Genomic DNA, 23,334 nt, shown 5'->3' with positions numbered 1-23,334 from the left:
CTGAGATTGTATCCACACACCTGTGGATATGATGGCCGAGCATTTTTTGCAGTGAGGCTCCAATAATTTGAAAATGAATCTTCAACTCACATGTCCTATAGGAGCTTAGATTTTAATGGGACATACAAGTTCCAGGTTTCTTAAGAAGAAATCTATTAGCTGATACCTTCTATTTTCACTCCCATACAGATGTTAGAAGCTGAAGTTTCTATAAACCAGACAGCTGCTGATTCTTATGTCACCCAGTGCTTGCAACTCTTGGACACAACAGAAATAGAGAAGAGGTAAGCCATCTGGGGCTTATGATGGTTGTGCGGGTGTGGAGGGTCACACAGTGGGAGCTGGCCTTCCACCACGTGGGTCTCGACCACATCAGTAACTGGCAGCCATGTTGGTTGATAGCCCATCATGGGGCCAGTCTCCTATTCGGATGGGGACTTGCTGTGTGGCCATCGAAAGGTCAGTCACACTTGTGTGTACGATAGGGGGGTGGCATTAGCAACAGTAGATGAGTACTTTGCAAATACCCACTCACCAAGTATCATTAATGAAGTTTTTACCCCCAAAGGATTGTTCTGTAGTGTTTTCCTCTCTGCCTGTAGCCTCATGACATTTTGCTATTTAAAAAGGAATTCTTAAGGTGCTGCTCTTCCCAGCAGGTAGCTGTGTCACAGAGTTGTCAGAGAAGGGATTTCTCTCTGTGCTACATATATGGCATTGGTGTGGGTCAGGCTGAGCGGAGCCTCTCAGCTGAACCTGCTCACACAGCGGTTACACGCGGTGGGCGACCTCTCTTCGGTGCTTATCTAACTGACGACCACTACCACTTTTCCTCCCCATCGATACCGTAGACCTCTGATTTTTCCTTTGAACATAACTAAGAAATATAAAGTACATTTCTTCATAGCTCTGAAGTTATAAATTCAGGCTAGATTGTTGTTCCAGGACAATCAACTAGTTCTGATTAGATTGGTGCAGCAAAAAGTGACTTTTCCTATAATAAATAAAAGGCCTTATTTATCATGTGGTGGGTGTTATTTATCTGGAAAAGAACTAGGTGAGGAGTTGTGGAAAGCATATTCTTTATTGCTGAAATTTTGTCAAGTACAACCTTAAGGTAATGGGTAACGTTGCACAGTCCCTGTTCATCATTTCCCATTAGTTTGATACTCTGTTTTCCAGAGTAATGTAAGTTAAAACAGCTTCTGGCGTAATGTAAGTTAAAACAGCATAAGTTTAAGGGATGCAATTGCGCATGCTGGAAAAATACCAAGACTTCCGCAAATATCTCCTGCTAAATGCCTTTTTGCTGCCCCTGCCTGAGTTTCCCAACACATTTAAAATAAATGTACTCAGATTTTAAGGGTTTTTTCCCCCACGTAAATTGTGCACATAAACCGCGAACATGAGTTCCTGTTATGTGTCAGGAGTGATTTTTTTTTTCCTGTGTGCTGATGTCCGAATTCTCTGACCATTTGTTTTTCTCAAGACCGGAATTTATTTCAAAGTTCACCAAACTGAAGGACCGGTGGCAGAGCGCTGCCCAGCGCGTCCGGCAGAGGAAGAGTGATATCGATGGGCTGGTGGGGCAATGGCGGTACTTCACCACCGCCGCAGAGGACTTGCTGCGCTTCCTGAACGATACCTGCCACCTGCTGTCGGCCTTGAAGGGCCAGGACTGTCACAGCCTCCACCAAACCAGAAGGCTGATCCGTGAGCTGAAGGTAGTACATGCGCAGTCGTGATGTGAGGACTTGGAGGGTGGTCGCTGTTTGGAAAATGTTCCCTCCACCTCAGGTTTTCAGTTGTGGTTCACGTGTACTCTCTGCATGTGGGAAGACCAGTCGGGTCACCATGACCCTCTCCAGCCTTGTCCCCAGCCTGGTGGTGTCAGAAACCCAATCTTCTCTATTCATCCTGAAATAGTGAGGCTTTCTTGGGCTGTGGGGGGAGGGATGGGATAGAGAAGGGGTGGTGTAGGGTGAGAGAAGTTTGAGATGACAGATTCACGCCACCCAAGCTTCTAAGGTATGGGCTGGTGAATCACTTGACCACCAGAGCTGTAATTTATAAGGATGCTCTTGCTTATTCTGGAAGGGCAAATTCATGTAGGCAACCAAGTTTTTTTTTTCTTTTATCTTTTAATTCCAGTGCAGTTAACATACGGTGTTATATTGGTTTCAGGTGTACAATATAGTGATTCAGCAATTCCATGTATCACTCAGTGCTCGTCCAGATGAGTGTGCTCTTATGCAACAGAGTTTTCAATCCGAGGGCTGTTCGATGCACCTCGGTTTATACTAGTTAGTTGGCCGTCTCCAAAACATGTTCCATTTAGCTACAGAACCACTCCTCACTGCAGAGACATGGCTAAAAGAAACACTGCCCTTCTGAAATCCTGTGCTGTCCCCATTCATTTTTCTGGTCACCGAGTATCAGTTGAGTACCTGCTCTGTGCCAAGTCAGTGTGGACAAAGAAAAGAGCCTGGCTCTCGGGCATGCAGTCAAACAAATCAGTAAACAAGGAAATGCTAATTCGTCTGATTGGTCAGGGAAATCAGACAAATCCATAGACAAAAAAATACCAGATGGCAATAAGGCATATGTAGAAAATTAAAACAGGACCGGTCAATGGAGGGGCCGGGTGGCTCCTTTCAGTTGGGTGATCTCCAGCAACACGACATTTAAACTGGAACCTGACAGAGGAGAGGGAGCCGTCTATGCAAAAATCTGGGGAAAGAGCCTTTCAGACAAAAGGGATGTCTTACTCAAAGTGCCCAAGATGGGACCAAGCTTCCCAAGGCAGAAGAACAGAAGGAAGGCTAGTGTGAGTGGAACACGGCCAGTGAGGCAGCCCCGGGAGGGAGTGACTTTGAGAGTGGGGCAGGGGGGAGCACTTTGAAGTATGGTAGCCCAGTTACAGTCTTGCTGTAACAGGAAGCCTTTGAAGAGTTTCATTCGCAAGAGGGGGCATTTGTATTTTTTGAAGACCCTCTGGCTGCTCTCAGGGACAACAGACTGTAGAGGAGAGGCAGGAATCCCAGGGTGTTAACGTGTTTCTTCCTTCCTAACGACAACCATGGATCATCGTCTCTCACAGTTCTGGGGGTTGACAAGGCTCTGTAAGGTGGTTCTTGCTTGTCTCTCAGGGAGATTCAGTAGATGGTGGTGGGGGCTGGGCTCATCTGAAGGCTCACTCACTCTCCTGTCTAGCACTTAAGCCAGAAATACTCAGACAGCATCATTCTCTTGTGGTCTCCCCACATGGAGGCTTCTGGTAGCCAGACTTTTACATGGCAGCTCAATGGCTTCCAAGATACATGGGAGAAGCTGAATCACCTTCTAGACCTAGTCACAGAAGTCACTTCTGCCATCCTCTGTTAATCAAGGCCATCACATGTGCTCACACAGAATCAACGCAGAGGCGGCAAAGACACCATTGCTTGATGGGAGTGGCAAGGTTCTAAACTAGCACGCTGGACTGGGAATATTGTTGCAGGCATTTTGTGAAAAATAGAGTTGGCCATAACCAGTTAGGAGACCTTTTCTGTAGTCTTGGATAGTTGTGACAATGGATAAGAAAAGGATGATCATAGTAAAGATAAAAAAGGATATGTTTCCCATGCAAGTACTGACCATCCCTACCCTGCTTATCTTCCAAGATCAGATGAGATAGGTTGTGTTCAGGGTGGTATGGCGGTAGACTTGCTAATGATGTAATGTGGCCCGGAAATAAAAACCTAAATCAAGATGGCTGTAGGGTTTTAGCTTGAGCATTTTGGTGAATAGTGTGCTGTTGACCAAGTCAGGGAAGACTAGAAGAAAAGCAGATCTTTTCAGAAGCTTAAAATGGCTAATGGATTCCATTTATTTGGCTATGTCAAGCATTGCGGATGCTGGAAAGACAAGCGTGGAGTGCCTGTATATTCATTGAGTTGCATTTTCTCTTTTTTGTCTGTTCCTGAGAGTACAGTCTGCTTTTCTCCTTTGCATCGGGTTATAGCAAGTATTCTCAGAAATAACCTTTGCAAATCAATGCTCTGTTTCCATTCTGGAAAATGCCACAATTATGTCTCCCTTGAGAAATTTGAAGGTGAAGGAAATCATATCTAGAATAGGAAAAAAAACTAAATTTTTTTTCCTTCTGAAACCAAATGTTTTTGGAAGTAGGAGTCCGTTTAAAACCTTTTACTACATTTTTGTAGTGTAAGTACGTAGTTTCAGTCCATTTAAAGAAGAGCCAGCATGATATTTAAATGGACTGTTTTAAAGCTGTCCCTTTAACGCATATATTGATGCTTATGTTTATGTGCCCATAATAAGCTTAAGTGTATATTTTCTATATTTTGCCTTTTTTCATTTGTTCTCTCCTTTTATATCTGTTCAGCATTGTGTGCACATTCTGTTTTTGTGGGTTAGGATAACCTGACTCATACAGTGGTAATGGATATATGCTCTTAATTTCAGGTCTGATGCCCCACTTATTTTCTTAATACTTTCAGATCCATTTATCTTAGAGGCTCTTAATCCTTGCAGTATATTTTTTATTTCTCTATGCTTCTGATCGTTAAACTAAGAATGTTATCTCTTAACAACTATTGAAAATTATTTAAGAACGCATTATTGGTGTACTATATAGTAGTGTAAAACGTTAGCCTTAAATGTGTGTGTGTGTATGTGTGAACACATTCTAATCAGATTTGCCTAATTTATATCTAACGTAACATTTATTAGTAGGAAAAGCTCGGAAGGGAATGCATACAGTCACGTTTGGATCCTATCAGAGGTTTAAGGAAAATCACTTTTTTTTCTCTTTAGAGAAAAGAAATTCATTTTCAGAGACGGCAAACCACCTTTGAACTAACCTTAGAAGCTGGGGAAAAGTTACGGAACACAACTAGCCTGGAGACTAAAGAGTTGATTGACAAGAAAATCAGTCAACTTGGAGACACCTGGAAGGACACTAAGCTCCACGTAGAAGAGCTGATTAAACAGTTGCAGAGCAATGTGGAGGTAAACTCACCATTTACTCTTCAGGATATTCAAATGCAGCACGTAGAGTTTTTATTTGCTGTGCAAAAGTGGGCATGATTTTAGGAAATCACAGTAGGTTTTCTAAGGGACCTTGAGCCCTGCTAATCCGTGAATCATGCCAGTTAATGTAAAATAATAATAAATGTAAAAAATAAAAATAATAATTTTTCAATAATAGATCATTGAAAAAGCTCAGAACCTCAGTAGAGGTTCTATTTTATATCTGCTTTTACAAAACAGGAAGCCTAATCGTGTTCCATGAAAGTTCTATATACAAAGCTAATGTTCCACATGTGGTCTGTCTTTGGGTATAGCATATGAAAATAAACACAGTGATGATGCCTCCTCTTCTGTCATCAGAGAATGTGCTTTTCCATGTAAGCACATGTAAGGATTTCCCAGATAATTTATGACTGTATTTTTAAGAACTAACATGTTTTATTCTGTGTCATTGTTGGGAAAATAATTATTTTGTTACGCTAAAACATACCACAGTGTTCTTAAGGACTCTGAGCGGCTTTGAACCTAAGGCCTTATACAACTATGCTCTCTTGAGTAATTTTGTGTTTTTTATTGTTTTTCTTTTCTCTTCTTCTCTAAACATTATTTAAAGTGGTCTATGTTTAATTTTTGTTTCTCTGAGCATACCTACTCCTTATACCTCCCTGATCATTTGTGCATGTACCAAGACCAGATAACCAAGTTTCTCAGAGATAGTTGTTCTGAGTAATGTTAATAAATGTGTGCTGATTCAGGGCCTGAACATCTCTCCTATGCAGAAAGTATCTGAATTTTATTAGGTATATGGGCTGTGAGAAATTCGTTAACTAGCAAGTATTTTGTCGAGCACTGGCTCTTGTTGTAAAACATGGTAGGAATCGTAGCTAATGGTTTGGAGGGAGAAATAAAGACTCCGTTTTGTCTCTCTCTCCACTCTCCTCTTGGTTGTGTTCCAGAGAGTTGATGTTGCTAGACAAGTGACTTGCCCTTCTGTGAATTCTGTGTTAACTGTAGAATAGGGCCGACCCAAGCGTGTTTAGGTATCAGGTGTACTGAGGAGTAAGATAGTGTTTGACTTTATGTTTGTCTACTTTTAGTAACCTCAGGACTAGAACCTTATCTCAATGAACCCATTATAAATTTGAACTTGGAAATGTGGGCAGCTGTTTTCTCAGTCATACAAGGTTAAAAGAAGAGAGATGGTGTAAAAGAATGGCATTGCAGGGAAGGGATTTGGAGCGGGACTTCATCCCTAGGTCATCCCTTGACTGGTCTGCTTCTAACTGCTTGTCCTTGGCAAGTTTTCTCTGAGCCTGTAAAACCCTGTGTGTCTTCTAAGATTATTATAATTACAATGAGATAATGAAGTTGAGAGGGCTTTGTAAGCTGTAAAGTGCTTTAAGCAGAGGTGGCAGTCAGTGGTGAGAAATGTTGAGTGAAGTTTCACTGTGAAAGGGCCACTGAAGCCGGGCTCCTTCGGGAAGGAGAGAGGTGAGGGATGCCTAGAAGAGACAAGACAAGTGGTTTAGTGCTTTTGGTTTATGCTGCTGTTATAGGGTCTGCCCAAGACTGTCCATGTTAAAAATTAATCCTTAACAGTAGTCTTTTAAATGTGAATTCCACCCCCCCAAAATGTGAATTTTCCCAGAACTGAACTAGAAATAAGATTAGATAGATCGAGGACATAGGGAAGGAAGAAGAACTATTTTGAGGCAAAAGCCAGTCAACTCAGTAGTTGAAATAAGCCACACATAAAGCTGCCCCAGAGATAATTCTGCTTTTGGACCAGGCTGCCCAAGACCAGAAACTGGGTTTCTGTGCGATTTACAAAAACACATTTATTGGAGTGGATTAAATGAGTTATTCTGTTTTTATAATTCGTTCTTAAAAAGCAAAGTGCTAACCAGTTTTCATACTGTTTTCAAATAGACCTGGGACCAGTGTGAAAAGAAAATCAAGGAGTTGAAAAGCAGGCTGCAGGTTTTAAAGGCACAAAGTAGAGACCCTCTTCCAGAACTTCATGAGGATCTCCACAGAGAAAAAGAGCTGATTAAGGTATTGAAAGCTCTGAAGGAGCATTCAAGATAATCACTTACCGCTTTTGAGAGAAATTGAAGTGTTTGTTTGCCTTTCTGTTCTTGTTTGTTTGTTTGTTTAGATTTTTTTATTTGTCAGCACAAGCAGGGGATGCTGTAGGCAGAGGGAGAAGCAGGTTCTCCACTGAGCAAGGAACCCAATGCTGGACTCGATCCCAGGACCCTGGGATCATGATCTGAACTGAAGGCAGACACTTAACTGACTGAGCCACCCAGGCATCCCTTGCCTTTCTATTGTGTGTTGAAACTGTGTTTCCATGTTTGGTCAGAAAATGTTTTGCCTATCTTCTGTCTAAAATAACATCCTGGTCTCCAGAACATTATGGAATGGATGCTCTTTGAGATCCATGTGTGAACATGAGAAAGACTTCTGCAGAAATTCTTATTAGGAATTGAGGATGAGGGGGGAGGCTGGGGGGGGGCGGGGTTGGTTCTCCTCCAGGTTCTCTTTCTGTGTCTCTCCTCTGTGATATAACATGTGCCCTTTGAGATTACCCCAAAACCTGTTCCCTTAACAGATGACTTTGTGTTTGAAATGAGAGTAAAATATTACTGAAGAATTTGTCTTTTAGAAGCCAACTTTTGAGTTTTTGCTCAAATATAACATTCTTATAAAAACTTCCAAACTGTGCTCTGTCTAGATAAAACACTGGCAGTTATTCCTAGGAGTTTGGGGCCTTTGCTGAAGATTTCTGTAGAAGAATGGATAGGAATTTGGGCTGGTAAAATTCCCAGGTCGGGAACAACCCACTTCTCTTCCCTATCCATGGCTTTGATGTTTAAAAAACATCCAGAACAAATGGTCTTTAATCTTTTATCTTTTAATGACTGCAGGAATCCAATTGAAAAAAAAATTAGAAAGAAATGAGTACTCTTATACTTCAAGCTGTGCTGGAAATTGGTGTCCTTCAGTCTGCATCTTTTTTCTTCATTATAAAAATATCCCAACATGCAAAAAATGTCCAGCATGAATAATAATGATAAATGCCATGAAACCGTCACCCAGCTGGGAAAAAAAAAAAATGGCAAATACAGGTGACATGCTCTGCGTACATTCCCTCTCCAGAGGGACCCACCACCCTGAATGAAGTATTTCATCATTCATGTTCACTTCTTTATAGTCTTTCTACATGCGATTGTAGCTCTTGTGAAATGCAGAAGTATGGGGCACCTGGGTGACTCAGTGGGTTAAGCCTCTGCCTTCGGCTTGGGTCATGGTGTCTCAGGGTCCTGGGATCGGGCTCCGAGTCGGACTCTCTGCTCTGCAGGGAGCCTGCTTCCCCCTCTCTCTTGGCCTGCCATTCTGCCTACTTGTGATCTCTGTCTGTCAAATAAATAAATAAAATCTTCAAAAAAAAAAAAAAGAAATGCGAAGTATTACGTTTGTTTTTCAGCTTTGTATAAGTAGTACCTTTACTTTATACTAAAGTCATACAAATACACGCTTACATTTTCCAAGCTTTGCTTTGTACCTTTACATCCTTATTCACTGAAGAATTCATTTTTACTTATGTTTTGAGGTAAAGATCCAATTTTTAATTTACTCATATGGATGATTACATGGATAACCATTGTCCTGGTACCCAAAGTCCAGTGTCAAATATCAAGTTTCCATATATGTGGGATTTTTTTTTTCCTTAGGGCTCTCTCCTGTTGGTTTGCTTACCTCAGCCTTTATATCAACTTACCTTGATTATTGTGCTTTTTTTTTAAGATGACAAATCTTCATTTGAGGTGTGATGTGTAGTCATACTTTGTTCTCCTACAGGCGTGTGGCGGTCCTTGGGTCTTCAGTCTTCGACAACTTTTAGAAGCCATTTGTCAAACTAGAAAAAGTCCTGATAAGAGTTTTAGTGGAATAGTATCAAATTTATAGATACGTTGGGGAAAATGAACATCTTTCTGATAATGAGTACCCCTGTTCCTGCATATGGCATGTTTCTCCTTTCAGTCATGTTCAATAACGATGTATAATTTTCTTTATGCAGTCCTCTACACCTTTTGTTGGGTTTCTTTCTTGGCATGTTATTTTTGATACTGTTGAAAATACCTTTTCAAATTATATTTTCTGATTATCAGTGGTTCCTGGAAGTGATAATTCTTTGTTATTATAATCAGTCATCATGCTGAACTCTTTTGTTAACTCTAATAATTTGCATAATCTTCTAGGTGTCTCAGATGGTGACAATCACCATCTGAGAAAATGATTCTTTTTCTGTTCCTTTTTATTCTAAACTTTTTTTTTTCTTGCTCTTTCTATACTGGTTAGTAGTACCTCCAGAACATTTTTTTGTAGAAGAACTGATAGGTGGCTCCTTCATGTCGTTCCTGATTTTAAAGAGAATAATTCTGACATTTTACCGCTAAGTATGGTATTTGCTAGTGATGATTTTATTAGGTCAAAGATTCCTACTTATCCCTAATTTTCAACATTGTTACGATCTCTGCATCTTTAGGTGTAGATCTAGATGTCAGGGACAGAGGAGATAATTCAGAGTCATACTCTCAGTTGACACATAGAGTTTCCTTCCATAAAGTTTAGAAACAGTACAGAATGTGAACTGGACACTCTTGAGAAGGCATACTGTTTCCCAAGTGCCCCACTCTTCAGCTTCCAGTGTGATCCTTTCAGCTTCCACAGCCTTAGTGTTCTCTCACTGGAAAAATCGGGAAGAGAGACCACGAGCATTGAGTTCATCAATCCCATGACCATACTCCAAAAAGAACTCAAGTAACCCGAAGCCTGTCTCGGAAGGTGCTTATCATCCCCAAGTCACTTGGGAGAGATCTACCAACCACTTGTCCAGTCTGAGCTTCGCTCTGCTCCTCAGAAGAGGACATTCTCATTACATCTAAGTTGACACATGGACTAACACTTCGTTACATACTAGCTTTCCACTGTTCCCAAATTGGCCTAGTGGCTGTCTGTATTTATAAGACTTGTCCAGTGATTGAGCTCAGGGGACACTTATTTTTAAAATAATTTTTCAGTTCATAATAGTGTCACATGTTTCAAAATTCAGAAGATGGAAAAGGCATACATGAGGATGAAGATGCTCCCATTGGTTCCTCTCCGCAGAAGCAATCAGTGTTTTGTTTTTGTTTAATCTAATTGTTTCATTCCAAGCCATTGATTTTTCCAGTAACCTTCAAAGAAGGATCTTTTCTTTCACCATGGATTTATGAGTCCTTCTTCAGCATGTATTAAATTCTAATTCAGGCACTGAACAAATATATTTTTTTAAAGATGTATTTATTTATTTGGGGGGGGTGGGGGAAGGGTAGAGGGAGAGGGTCTAAAGCATACTCAGTCCTGAGGACAGAGCCCAGTGTGGGGCTCAATCTCACAACCCTGAGATCGTGACCTGAGCTGAAACCAAGAGCCGGTCCTCAACCAATGAACCACCTGGGCACCCCAGTGTTATCTGTTTGTTGTGTATTCTTCCAAAGATTTTCTGTGCATATACAGGCCAGTAATTAATAGAGACACATTCATTTTTGGCCCTGTTTTTACCCAAATGGTAAGGTAGAAAAATGGGACTTGACAATCCCCCTGGTAACTGAGTTAATTAACGTTGTCATGCTGTGTCTGAGTCCAAGCAAGGACTGTACGGCTTCCCTTCATGTGGTCAAACAACTAAATTTTACATCCTGTGTAAAGTGAGAACCTTTTAGGCAATACCGACAGAACTGGCATGTCCTTTTGCAGTTACGATTTGGTCGCAAATCTGGAATATTTTAAAGACCAAAGCATGATTTTTTTGAACTGTGTGTACAAGTGGTGATGAGCTGTAATAACTTCCACAGTAGAGACCTTGCTCTGTATATTCTTTGACTCCCTGCTTTTTGTTACTTTATGAACATTTTAAAGTTCTGAAGACATTGCCAGATTGCTTTCCTTTCCATCCTACATTTCTGCATCTGAGAGCTTGGATGCACCAGGCATCATGGTAGGTGGTGAGCAGTGTTGTCACGGCTCTGACCGATAATGGAGCTGACAGTTTGGACTACTGGAGAGACAGGTGTTAACCGAAGGGTCTCACTCTTGGATACATGTGTGTGGGGATAATTGTAAGCATGGTGAGTGTTAGATGGGAAAAGGACAGGGGCTGTGAGAGCATAAAATGGGGGTCCCAGCCTTGTCTGATGAGTCCGAGAAAGCTCCTCTGAGGAATTGTCTTTGTGTCTGAGATGTGAAAATGTAAGTAGGAATTAACTAAATATATCTGTGGAAGCATCGGTGAAATAAAGAAATACAAATTTAAATAACTAATTATTATATATATTAAAGTTGTCTAAACATATGTATAAAACTCAATGCCAAAAAGTATGTGGAGAAAGGTAGTCATTCCTCTTAGGATATAATTTGGCATGTTTATTAAGAATTATTAATTATTCTTAATAAAATATTAAGAATTATAAAAATGTCCATATTCCAAATGCCTGGATGGCTTATTCGGTTAAGCGTCTGCCTTTGGCTCAGATCCCAATCCCAGGGTCGTTGGATCAAGTCCCACATCAGGCTCCTTGCTCAGCGGGGAACCTGCTTCTCCCTTTGCCTGCTGCCCCTCTGCTTCCCACTTGTGTGTCTGCTTGCTCTCTCTCTTTCTCTGACAAATAAATAAAATCTTTAAAAAAAAAAAATGTCCATATTCAGTCATAGGGAGAAACCAAGTATCCAAACCAAATAATTTAAACCTGGCTGTGGAAAACAGAAACAGGTGTCCTTATCGTGCAGGCATCTGAGACTGCACTTGTGAACGAGGCCTTGGACCAGACCGGGGAATGTTGCACGAAGCTCCGCGGTCTTGGGGGTCTCTAGTTTGAAGTCTGTGAGTGGCATCTCTCCACCTGTGAGTCTGTAGCTAGTGAAAGTGTTCCACACAGAATCTGTTCTCATCCACTTTACTAGAATCATGAGGGGGAAACTAGGTAACGAGAGTTTAAAGTGATGATTTTTCTTCTGATAAAGGCATTTCTGAATCTTCATGCAACCTTGAAAGAGTTCTCTGGGCCATTTTATTAAATCTGAATTTTTTTTTAAGATTTTATTTCTTTATTTGACACAGAGAGAGAGATCGCAAGTAGGCGGAATGGTAGGCTCCCCACTGAGCAGAGATCCCAGGACAGATCCCAGGACCCCTGGGATCATGACCTAAAGCCGAAGGCAGAGGCTTTAACCCACTGAGCCACCCAGGCACCCCTTAAATCTGAATTTTTGTCAGCAAACCATGTAATCCTGCCAACATAGTCTTTAGAACTCTGAAAAACAATCAGAATTAACACACTTTTATTGTTGCCACACCTCAGACTTACTTCTGATATAAATGAAAGAATCTTCTATTGCAATAGACAGGTATGAGCTGAGATTCTTACAATGTGCCAAAGTATGAGAATTGTGAGCACAATGAAAATCTGGAAGACTCTTGAGTCCTCCTTCCTTGCTGTTTCCTTTTACCTCCCCTATTGTGAAAGCAATTTTCTCAAGTCCTAGAATTCAGAAGGTTTAAATCTGACACATTTTAAATAATAATTGTTTCCACAGCCAGGGAACTTGTTAACCAAGTTCTGCCTGTTATTAGGGAAGAATTTATTTTTTTTCTTCCATTATACTCATGTTTTTTGAAGCTTAACCAGAATAATCCCCTTCCAGCAAAGACTGTTGTTACAAATGCCACAGTAGCAACAATGCATTTCTTAGGGTTTGGTTTTGTTTTTTAAGATGGAAAAATCACTTTATTCAACATTTTTGTGACATAGTTTCAGAATTAAAAGTGTGTATGTGTTTAAGAGAGATTGTTGCCAGACTCCAAAAATAATTTCTTCTCAATATAGGTAAAGACCTCCGTGATTTTAAAACAGAACTAATTACATAAAAATCTGAGTTACCCGAGGAAATTAAAATAAAGGTGGAAAATAATTTTCTTCTGAGAAAAAGGTGGTGAAGAGCGACCCATCCCCAGGAGCAGTGTGGCGGGGCTGCCTTGGGCTGTTTCCCATTCAGAAGGTCCCGCCCCCTTCCCCGGACCTCCCCTCCCCCAGAGTCCAATCAAAGGATTAGCCTACAGGTTTGGAAACAACAGCAGCTTGAGTTGATTCCACCCCCCCCCCCTTCTTGTGTTTAAATGCAGGAGCTAGAGAAGTCTTTGGGCGACTGGACTCAGAACTTGAAAGAACTTCACACTATGAAGACAGACTTAACCCAGCACATTCTTGTGGACGACGTGATGGTTTTGAAGGAGCAAACAGAGCATTTGCACAGACAATGGGAGGACCTCTGCTTAAGAGTAAGTCAGTTAACTGCAGGGCATGGCTGTTGTGGAGTTTATTGAAATGTCTCCGAAAGGGACTTAATTTCATTGAACCGGAGGCCCTTTTCAGCTGGAGTCCAGGCTGGCTGCTGTTCCTTTAGAAGGCAGCACTGGAGTAACAGATTGGCCCCTTTGTTTCTCCAGGGCTCCATGCTGGTACTTTGTAACACTTCTAATAAGATTTTTTAAAAACTCCCCTTAAATGGGGGGAAGGGGGAATTGCAAGGACAAGCAGCGGTGAGCACTCTGCTGTTTGTTAGGTCGATGACGAGTCCCCCATCGGGATATTAGAATCTGGACTTTAGCAAAGAGGTCTCGTCCTGGCCTTAGAGCAGAGTCTTTGCGGTATCTCACTGGGCCCAACAAACAGCAGGCATCTTCTTTGGTGCCCCACAGAGGGGTGTTTTATCTGAGAATTCAGGGTTCACGTGCAGCCCGATGTTTCTTTCCAGTAGCTGGCTTTTCTCAAAACTCTAAAAGAAATGATCAGCAGCTTCACTTAGTATCTCAGTAGATCCCTTCTACTTGTTAAAAATGAGATCGTTGTTATAGACCCATATGGTACATGTTTGTGACAGATGGAAACTAAAGGTTTACAAATAGATCTTTGTTTTAAGAACATGGAATTCTAAGAAAAATGAATTCCTTAATCTTATTTTTGTGAACTGTGAAGAGATACTTAAAAGTTGAGTTTTTTTTTTTTAAGTTGAAATACAGATGTTTTTGAGTGCATTTTAATCAAGTAAAATCATTTTCCCTTTTTGGCATTAGTATTTAATATTCATAATGAACTGTAATTGTAAATGGCCTCTTAGAATCTTTATTAATGTTTTACGTAAAAGAACACATTTAGGATATGTGAAAAGTATCCTGGAAGGAAGGTAGAAGCAGAGACTGGGGCCCAGATGTTCCTCATTGTTACCATTAGGAAACCAATCAGGGTGACACTGTACGAAACGCCAGGATTTAAAAAGCTAAGATAAACAGATGCCCTGAGGAATGAAACACAAAACTTGTGTTTTGGTTTTTTGTTATTGTTTTTGTTTTTTAGGGCTAGTTCTTTGAGCCTTCTGAACGCATTTGGTTGGTGGATGTAAGTCTTAGTTAGGTATTTTTGTCTACCTCTGAAAAGGTCACTGTTTCCTTATCCATAGTAGGAAAGCCTCTGGGAGTTAACACCTTAATTTCCCCATCTGTAAAGTAGGGGGTTAAAACTTCATCAGAATTCTTTTAACTCGAAGATTCTAAAGATTTTTTTTAGAGCTGAGAATACTTTTGTATATTTAGAAAGGCTGTTTGCATTCTTTTTATTTAAGTTCTACATTTGAACCTTTTAAGGAGGGAAGAGCCTTTGTGGAAGCCCACGTAGGGGTTACTCGTGCGTAATGGACTCTTGGTTATTTGGGTCAGCCTACTTCCTACAGAAGAGTATTTGGTTCCATTTCCATAGTTTCCATCCAAAGCCATAGTGCATAATGGGAAGGTAGATTAAATAAGCAATATGCATTTGGGTTTTTGTTTGTTTGTTTAAAGATTGGTTGATGTCAGAAAGAGAGAGTGCACAACCAGGGGGAGAGGCAGGCTCCCTACCAAGCGGGGAGCCCGATGTGGGGCTCAATCCCAGGACCCTGGGATCATGACCTGAGCCAAGGGCAGATACTTAGCTGACTGAGCCCCTGTTTTGCTTTATTTTTGAAATTTACCACTAAAATATTGAAATAACCAATTTTGTAGTCCATTTGCATTACAAATGTTAGATTTATGTTATGATCTAGATAATAGTTTTTAAGTTAAATAGGCAGGACATTGGTCTTAAATAGGAATTAGGACTTGATTGTTTTTAAATAGGTAAAAAGATTTGGGTCATAAAACTTTAAATGAGCATGTAGCAAGCCATCAATGTATGTTGAGGGGTGCCTGGGTGGCTCAGTGGGTTAAAGCCTTTGCCTTCAGGTCAGGTCATGGTTTCAGGGTCCTGGGATTGAGCCCCACATCGGGCTCTCTGCTCCACAGGGAGCCTACTTCCTCCTCTCTCTCTGCTTCCCTCTCTGCCTACTTATAATCTCTCCCTACCAAATAAATAAAATCTTTTTTTTTTAAAGTATGTTGAAAGAACAGGGATTAGAAGAAATTCGGTTTTTTGGTTTTTTTTAAGATTTTATTTATTTATTTGATAGAGATCACAAGTAGGCAGAGAGAGGAAAGGAAGCAGGCTCCCTGCTGAGCAGAGAGCCCGATGTGGGGCTCGATCCCAGGACCCTGGGATCATGACCTGAGCCAAAGGCAGAGGCCTGACCCACTGAGCCACCCAGGGGCCCCGGAGGTGATGTTTTAATGTATTTATCTAACCTTCCCTGTTTCTAATTTTTAACAGAACCTGGTAATAATAGATATGCATTGGATAAAGCTGAATTCTTTGAGTCAGTTACATTTCAGACACGGTCTTTATTTTGTTGCTTTTTCTGGCATTTATCAAAGGTATAGCTATCCATATTGAACCCCTAGGTGTTAGGTAAACAGTGATTTAAGTCTGTAGGGTTACTGATGAAGATGAATGAAATTCATACTCTTTTTAATGAGGGGAAGGGAAAGGAAATGCTTTCCTTCCTGCCTGTATTCAGCTTCCAAATGCATTTTCATTTCCAGGTGGCTGTACGCAAACAGGAGATTGAAGACAAACTCAACTCATGGGTTGTGTTCAGTGAAAAAAATAAAGAGATGTGCGCATGGCTGGTGCAGATGGAAAACAAAATTCTGCAGATTGCAGATATTGGTATTGAAGAAATGATTGAGAAGTTACAGAAGGTAAGCAGGAGTACCCCCAGGGTAGGAGTCACGACTGCTTCGGAATTTTCCGCCTTCCCTCACAGGCTCAGAGTGGCGTAACGTTACAGATCTAGTTCTAATACCCTTGCAGAACTATGAGAGCCGTTCCCACTGTCTTGTTCCTTCTCAAGAAAAGCTGATAAGTGAGGATCCCAGAGAGACGGGAGATGTGGGACCATTCGGGTGAGGGAAGGTGCTTGCTGGGCTTTCTCTCGGGAAGTCTGGCTCTCTGAGTTCACACCCGCAGCGTGTGTCACAACCAGACTTCTCTGCTTGCTGCTGTGAAGGCTTGTTCCTCGCCAAAAGGGCGGGGCCAGCAGCAACTGGGCTTATAATTCTGAAAGGGCCACCAGGCACCACAGGGAAAGGCAGAAAGAGCCTTCTTGGGGCACCTGGGCGGATTAGTCCATTGGGCATCCCAGGGCGTGATCCCAGGGTCCTGGGATCGAGGCCTACGCTGGGCTCCCTGCTTAGCAGGGGAGTCTGCTTCTCCTTCTGCCTCTGCCCAGGCTCAGGTGCTCTCGCTCACTCACTCTCTCAAATAAATAAAATCTTTAAAAAGGGGGGCTGCCGTTTTTGGTGCAGTCATCCAAAAGGGCCCTTAGTGATATTATAGGCTAATTTAGTTACACTCCATTGCCCTCAGTGACCTAGTAGGTTAGATTTGAACAAATCTGGGAGGGGAAACCAGGGCTACTGAATGAAGAAAGTAACTACTGGGGGCACCTGGCAGCTCAGGTCTTGATCTCATGGCACGGAGCCTACTTTCAAAACCAAACCAAACAAAACCCGTAATGACTGCCTTCCATATTACACATGTGCCAAGTGGGCGTGGTTTAACTGTAGCTACTCACTGGCAAGTTGCATTCACAGGTGTGAGAAGTTTTTGGAACTTTTTCTTTTAAGAGGCAGCTGTATGCTTGTAATTGGCAAAGAAATGAGTTTTTAGTAGTAACTGAAGCTTTGTGTTTTGGTGCTGTTGCCAGGACTGCATGGAAGAAATAAACTTGTTTAGTGAAAACAAGTTACAGTTGAAGCACATGGGTGAGCAGCTGAGGAAGGCCAGCAACAAGACAAGAGCGGCTGAGATCGAGGATAAGCTCAACAAAGTCAGTGACCGCTGGCAGCATCTCTTTGATGTCATCGGATCAAGGTGAGAAATGGCCTACGAGTCATTCTTCTTTCCTAGGTGCAGTGATTACTTCACAGATGGAGAAACTCAGCTCAGTCTTCCCCTAAGACAATCCAGCCATTTCATAAGCTTAGAGAGAAAGGCAAAATTTGGTAAAAATGAGTGGAAATTCTTATCTCCACATTTTAGGAAGATCGTATTTTAGCACATGACCTTTTAATATTTTTTTTTCAGCTTAAAATTTCATACCAAGTTGGGTTTCAGCGAGAGTTGGAAATTTAATATGGGAAGAGATCCTTGAAGAGGTTCCATTTAGAAATTTTAACTCTGCTTGAGGATTTGCACATCCCCCCAAATAAAATTATGCCTGCCTGTTGCTTCTGCTATGTGGCAAATGAAATAGGTCAGGACCCGGGCCTGATTCCTAGATGCTGGTCTGCAGGTTCCTGACCATCCTCCCTGCGGGGCGTTGGCCCACTCAAGCCAGGGGTCCTCCATATGTATGTGCTCAGCGCACCAGGCCCCGCTGGACATCTGGGCCTAAGATGTGGATTGGAGAGACATGTCTGTGGCCACAAATCAAAGTTAAATTCTCTAGTACAACCTTATCGGAAATAAGACCAGTGATTTTATCTCCCTTCACAAAGTAATGAAGATGATGCCACCCCAAGCTTTTAAGGGCCTTTTGTCTTCAAATTCTCTCTCCAAAGACAGACCCCCACCAAAGTGTTTTTTACGGGCAACCTGACATACAAAGAAGAGGGTCACTCAGTTCTGGGACCACTCCCGTGGTTCTGTGTTTACACCAGCCGGATGAGTCTTTCTCATAACATACAAAGTGGAATACACAGGAGAACCTGTAAGGAGAGTGAAGAATTAGGGAGTAATGAAAATAAGATACTCTTAATAATTTGGCATTTATTTCCTTGACCTCATTGTTACTGTAAACCCTAAGTGAACCCAATTCAATCAGCAAGGGCGCCAGGTTAAGTGCTGTGAGAATTTACTGACAGGAAGTAAGATGGGTCAATTACGTTAATGGGAGCAGCTGTAAAGCCAAGTGGTCTGAGAGCTCAGAGCTCTTCTTTCTGGAGTGGGGGTGGGGATTAGGAAGAGCCTTACAGAAGAGAGGTGTTACCAGATGGTCCTACGCGAGAGGTTGGGATCCTTGAATGTTACTGGTAGCACCGATAGACGTGTGTTGTGAGCAGAAAGGTACAGAGTTGGGCATCTGGGTGACTCTGACGCTTAAGCGTCTGCCTTTGGCTCAGGTCATGATCCCAGGTTCCTGGGATCGAGCCCCTCCAACTCTCTCTGCCCCTCCCCCTGCTCATGCTCTTGCCTGCTCTCTCAGATAAACGTAAAATATTTTTTTAAAAAAGGTACACCAGGGCACCTGAGTGGCTCAATCTGTTAAGCATCTGCCTTCAACTCAGGTCATGATCCTGAGGTCCAGAGATCAAGTCCCACATCAGGATCCCTGCTCAGTGGGAGTTTGCTTCTCCCTCTGCCTCTTCCCTGCTTGTGCTTTCTGTTTCTCGCTCACCTTCTCTCTCAAAATAAATTTTTTAAAAATCTTAAAAAAAAAAAAAAGGTACAGAGATAGGGCAGCATGGAAATCTTCCAGGAAATGATGAGAAGCTCTGTGGGTTCAAATAGAGGAGAACAAGCCAAAGAGGTGGGTTGGGGCTAAAGCTTAGAAGATCTTCAAACTCAGCTGAAGACTGGGCCTCGTAAGTCAAGTCTGATTCATTCATGGTTCTCTAGCAGTTGAAGGCCTGCTGAAGACAAATATTAGGGTGATTTGCCTGGCAGCATAGGCTGGGCTGAATTTGACTTCTTTTTGTGCCAGTTGGAAGAAAAAAAAAAAAAAATCCATGGCGGTAACCCAAATAAGGATTAAGAGCGCAGGTTTTGAGCGCATGTCCTGACTTCTCACTTACTTACGGCAGAAACTTGAGTCGTACCTAACCCTTCTAAGCCTCGGTTTACAAATCTGCAGAAAGTGTCTAACAGCACCGCTGTGAGGGTAAATGGCATGTCTCGCGTGTGGCGCAGGACCAGCGTGTGGGAGCCCGTATTTACTGAGTGGCTGTTATCACTGTCCTTGTTCAGACTCTAAGACAAAGTACCACGTCTGTTGAATGGGAGGAGGAGTCCCTCATTTGTGTCTAATACTGAGCGATCTTTCCTCCGTGAGACCAGTGTCTTGGACTGTCTTATTTCCAGCGCTTAGAACTGTGCCTCGGATGCTTGTTGAAATGAACATTCCAGTGCATGAGAATGTGATCGTTTCTGTTGGATGAATTGTGTCTAGTACGTCGTTGTTGACCTTGTCCTTATGTCCTAAGTTGTCTTGGGCACCTGGCACTGATGGAGGGTATGAGGACATCAGACCTATTTATGGCTCATCAGGAGGAAGGTCTAGATTATGCTTCCTGAAGACTAGAGTCACAGGCTGTTCTTAATCATTCATGCTTTGGTTCTCTGTAACTTTGGAGTTTCATAGACTCTTTGCTTTTCCTCTGTTCTCACTGGCTGCCTGTCTTCAGCCCGTTCTTTGGTGGGAAAGAGATAAAACAGCAAGTGAAATTTCATTAGTCATCTTTGAGGGAGCAATTGGCAAAGTAAGGAGTTGAAATAATAGGAAATATATTGGCTGCCAGCTATATTCTTGACCATGTGCTTTTTATGTACGATTGCACGTAGTCCTCTTTGTAATTCTGAAAGGTAAACACCGTTAGCCCATTTTATAGATAAGGAAACTAAGACACTGAAGATAAGTAACTTGCCCATACTTACATAGCCAGCACATGAGGCCACCAGGGTTTCAACCCATAGTTGGTATTGCCTCCCTGCTACCCCAGACTCTTCTGGTTTATAATGAGTAGAGTGAATGAGAGCCTAATCTCTCAAAACTGAAAATGGAATAACCTGTCTTACCTTAAAGCAAAAAGCAGGTGAGACAAATGGCTGAGAGCCTAAGAAACTCCGAGCTGAGTTTGCCCTTCAGGTGAATTTGTGGATTGAGGCAGCGAGCTGGGACCTGCTGTCAATCAGCCTCATGTAGAATTAGCTGCTTGTCTGATCTCTGACACTGATTACATGTTGGGTCCTACACAGAGGCATCGCCTCTGGGGAAGAGGGTTGGGGGCCCAGGCTGCAGAAATTAGGTTTGAGCAGTGCCAAGCCAAACCTGTAGCCCTGCAGGATGCACAGGCCATTAGCCCACAGAATTCTGGACACCATTTCAACGTCCCTCTCCTGCTCACGGTGTTCTGCTTCACCCCCGTAGCTGCCGAAGCATTTCGTAAGTAAGATTTGGAGGGAAACCCTGCATAGGTAAAGAGCCTTATGACCTCAGGACTTTAAGTCCAAGCATTTAACTTCAAAGTTTAGAATGGTGTTTCAAAGTCTATGACCTTAGGGTGCCTGAGTGGCTCAGTGGGTTAAGCCTCTGCCTTCGACTCAGGTCATGAACTCAGGGATGGAGATCAGAATCATAGGATCGAGCCCCTCATCGGGCTCTCTGCTCAGTGGGGAGCCTGCTTCCCTTCCTCTCTCTCTGCCTGCCTCTCCACCTCCTTGTGATCTCTGTCTGTCAAATAAATAAAATCTTTAAAAAAAAAAAAAAAGTCTATGACCTCAGTAAGTCAGGTTTAATCATTGAAAAAGAAAAAAATGATGTTTATTTAAAGGCCTGTTTTGGACATGTTCTCAGCAAAATAGAGGTAAATTTCAGAAGACTTGGTAAAATATTGAGATAGGGTTACCTAAAAACATTGAGTTTCTGACCTCTTCAAGTAGTAGGCTTCGTGATGGGATGGATAGAGGAGAAACCAGTGTTGTTTGTTTTGGAAGTCAGCTTCCTTGTATAAATCGCTATCTTCGATTTTAACGAGAGGCACACTGCAGGTCATAGAGGGTAAATTACTGACCCCAGAGCAGAGGGGATTCTGCTGCACAGGGTGGGGATGGCACCAGGGGCGGGCTGTCGTGCTCCACCGTGCACCCCACCTGGGCTCCTTTGAGACCTGGCCTTTTCGAGGTGGATTATTCGAATTTTTTCTAAAATGTAGAACTCAGTGTGGAATGTACTTATCTACTCCAGAGCAGTGAGTTCTCAAACTTAAACATGCAACAGAATATAGTGGCTCATGAAAACCTGGGTTGCTGGGCTCAGAGCTTCAGATTCTGTAAGTCTGGGTGGGGCTGAGAATGAGCATTTCTCCCAAGTGCCCGGGTATTGGCCACAGCGCTGGTCAGGGCAACAGAGAGCTAGAGTGTGCTACAGGGCAAAGTGTCACCACGCTGCCCCATGAGTCAGAGATGCTGGACCTGCCACCTGCTACAAACAAGTCTTGGGCCCCCTGTGAGCCCTGGTCTCCTTGTTGATAAACCCTGCACAAGAGCGTAGCAGAGGAAGCAGGACAGTGATGGGTCCGTCCAGCCACACACACTGTTATCCTCTGGCGTGGTTCACCGTGGTTGTATGTAACAGACGAGCAGGGCAAGCTCAGACCCAGACCACAGTTCTTCCTCTCCTTGTAAACTGTTCTTCAGCTTTTATAAAATCAAAGCAGAGAGCCGGAGGGCTGCAGTTCCGAAATAACCAACTAATCAAAGGGAGCTGGGGAGCCTTTGTCAGTCTTAATGCTGATTCCTCACATACAGTTACATGGGCCCTGGTGTAGACATCAGAATTCACAGTAACTGGCTCTCCCTCAGAATTGCTGCAGGGGCTTCTAGCATTCTCATGGGCCTTGGGCAGCTTGTATTTTAACATCTCACCACTTTAAAAACATGCTGTTCATGGACGCCTGAGTGGCTCAGCTGGTTAAGCGTCTGCCTTCGGCTCAGGTCGTGATCTCAGGGTCCTGCGATCCAGCCCCACTTTGGGGGGGTCCCTGCTCAGCAGGAAGCCTGCTCTCCCGTTCCCCCTGCCTGCTGCTCTCCCTGCTTGTGCTCACTTGAGGTTTGTCAAATAAATAAATAAAAATCTTTTTTTAAAATGCTATTCATTTCATCAACAGAAGGGCCATTTGTTTTGGGGGGAGGGGTTGTTTGGGGCGGGGAGAGGTTTTTTTTTTTGTTTGTTTGTTTTTAAGATTTTATTTTATTTTAGAGAGAGTATGAGTTGGGGAAGGAGCAGAGGGAGAGGGACAAGGAGACTCTGCACTGAAGCAGAGCCCAGCGCAGGGCTGGATCCCATAACCCTGAGATCATGACCTAAGCCAAAACCAAGAGTTGGACACCCAACCGAGCCACTCAGACCCCCAGAAAGGCCACTGGAAGCACTGTATATTTTTTGGCAAATGGTGTGATTATTCTAGAACCCAATCTGATCTGAAGACCAATATTAATTATATGCTGCTATGCTTAATGGACGAACTAAATGAAGAAAGATAACTTTTTTTTTTTTTTTCTTTTTAATTGAAGCTATAGGGGCACCAGGCTTGGCTCATTGGGTAGAGCTTGCAACTCTTGATCTTGGGGTTGTAAGTTCAAGCCCCATAGAGGGGGCAGAGGCTACTTAAAAATAAAATATTTTAAGGGTTGCCTAGGGTGGCTTAGTTAGTTGAGTGGCTAACTCTTCATTTTGGCTCAGGTCACGATCTCCGTATCGTGCTATAAGCCCCACGTTGCCGGGCTCTGCACTCAGCGTGGAGTCTGCTGGCCCCTTTCCCTTTGCTCCTTCCCCCACTCCATTTGCACGCCAGCTCTCTCTCAGCTAAATAAAATCTCATTTAAAAATAAGTCTCCTTGGGGCGCCTGGGTGGCTCAGTGGGTTAAGCCGCTGCCTTCGGCTCAGGTCATGATCTCAGGGTCCTGGGATCGAGTCCCGCATCGGGCTCTCTGCTCGGCAGGGAGCCTGCTTCCTTCTCTCTCTCTCTGCCTGCCTCTCAGTGTACTTGTAATTTCTCTCTGTCAAATA

At 42.7% G+C, this 23,334-nt stretch overlaps 1 protein-coding gene across 10 annotated transcripts in view; it reads left to right on the top strand.

Moving 5' to 3' along the window:
- The window catches only part of SYNE2 (spectrin repeat containing nuclear envelope protein 2), a 330,497-nt gene that overhangs the window by 274,965 nt on the left and 32,198 nt on the right, over window positions 1–23,334 (top strand). For 9 of the 10 annotated variants that reach the window (XR_014312639.1, XM_082734135.1, XM_082734134.1 and 6 more), the window contains exons 93-99: window positions 190–284; window positions 1,490–1,724; window positions 4,819–5,013; window positions 6,964–7,089; window positions 13,262–13,417; window positions 16,088–16,246; window positions 17,254–17,420. Coding sequence is in view for 8 of the 10 variants with exons in the window: in XM_082734135.1 (XP_082590261.1) it covers window positions 190–284; window positions 1,490–1,724; window positions 4,819–5,013; window positions 6,964–7,089; window positions 13,262–13,417; window positions 16,088–16,246; window positions 17,254–17,420 (1,133 nt within the window). In the remaining 2 variants the exon portion in view is untranslated. Of the gene's footprint in view, window positions 1–189; window positions 285–1,489; window positions 1,725–4,818; window positions 5,014–6,963; window positions 7,090–13,261; window positions 13,418–16,087; window positions 16,247–17,253; window positions 17,421–23,334 lie in introns of those variants that run through there. The other variant, XM_082734128.1, reaches the window with a different exon arrangement.

Source organism: Mustela nivalis (assembly GCF_964662115.1).
Source record: "Mustela nivalis genome assembly, chromosome: 6".
Classification (NCBI taxonomy): Eukaryota; Metazoa; Chordata; class Mammalia; order Carnivora; family Mustelidae; genus Mustela; species Mustela nivalis.
Note: the sequence above shows the minus strand (reverse complement) of the source record. Positions and strands in the feature narration are given on the sequence as shown.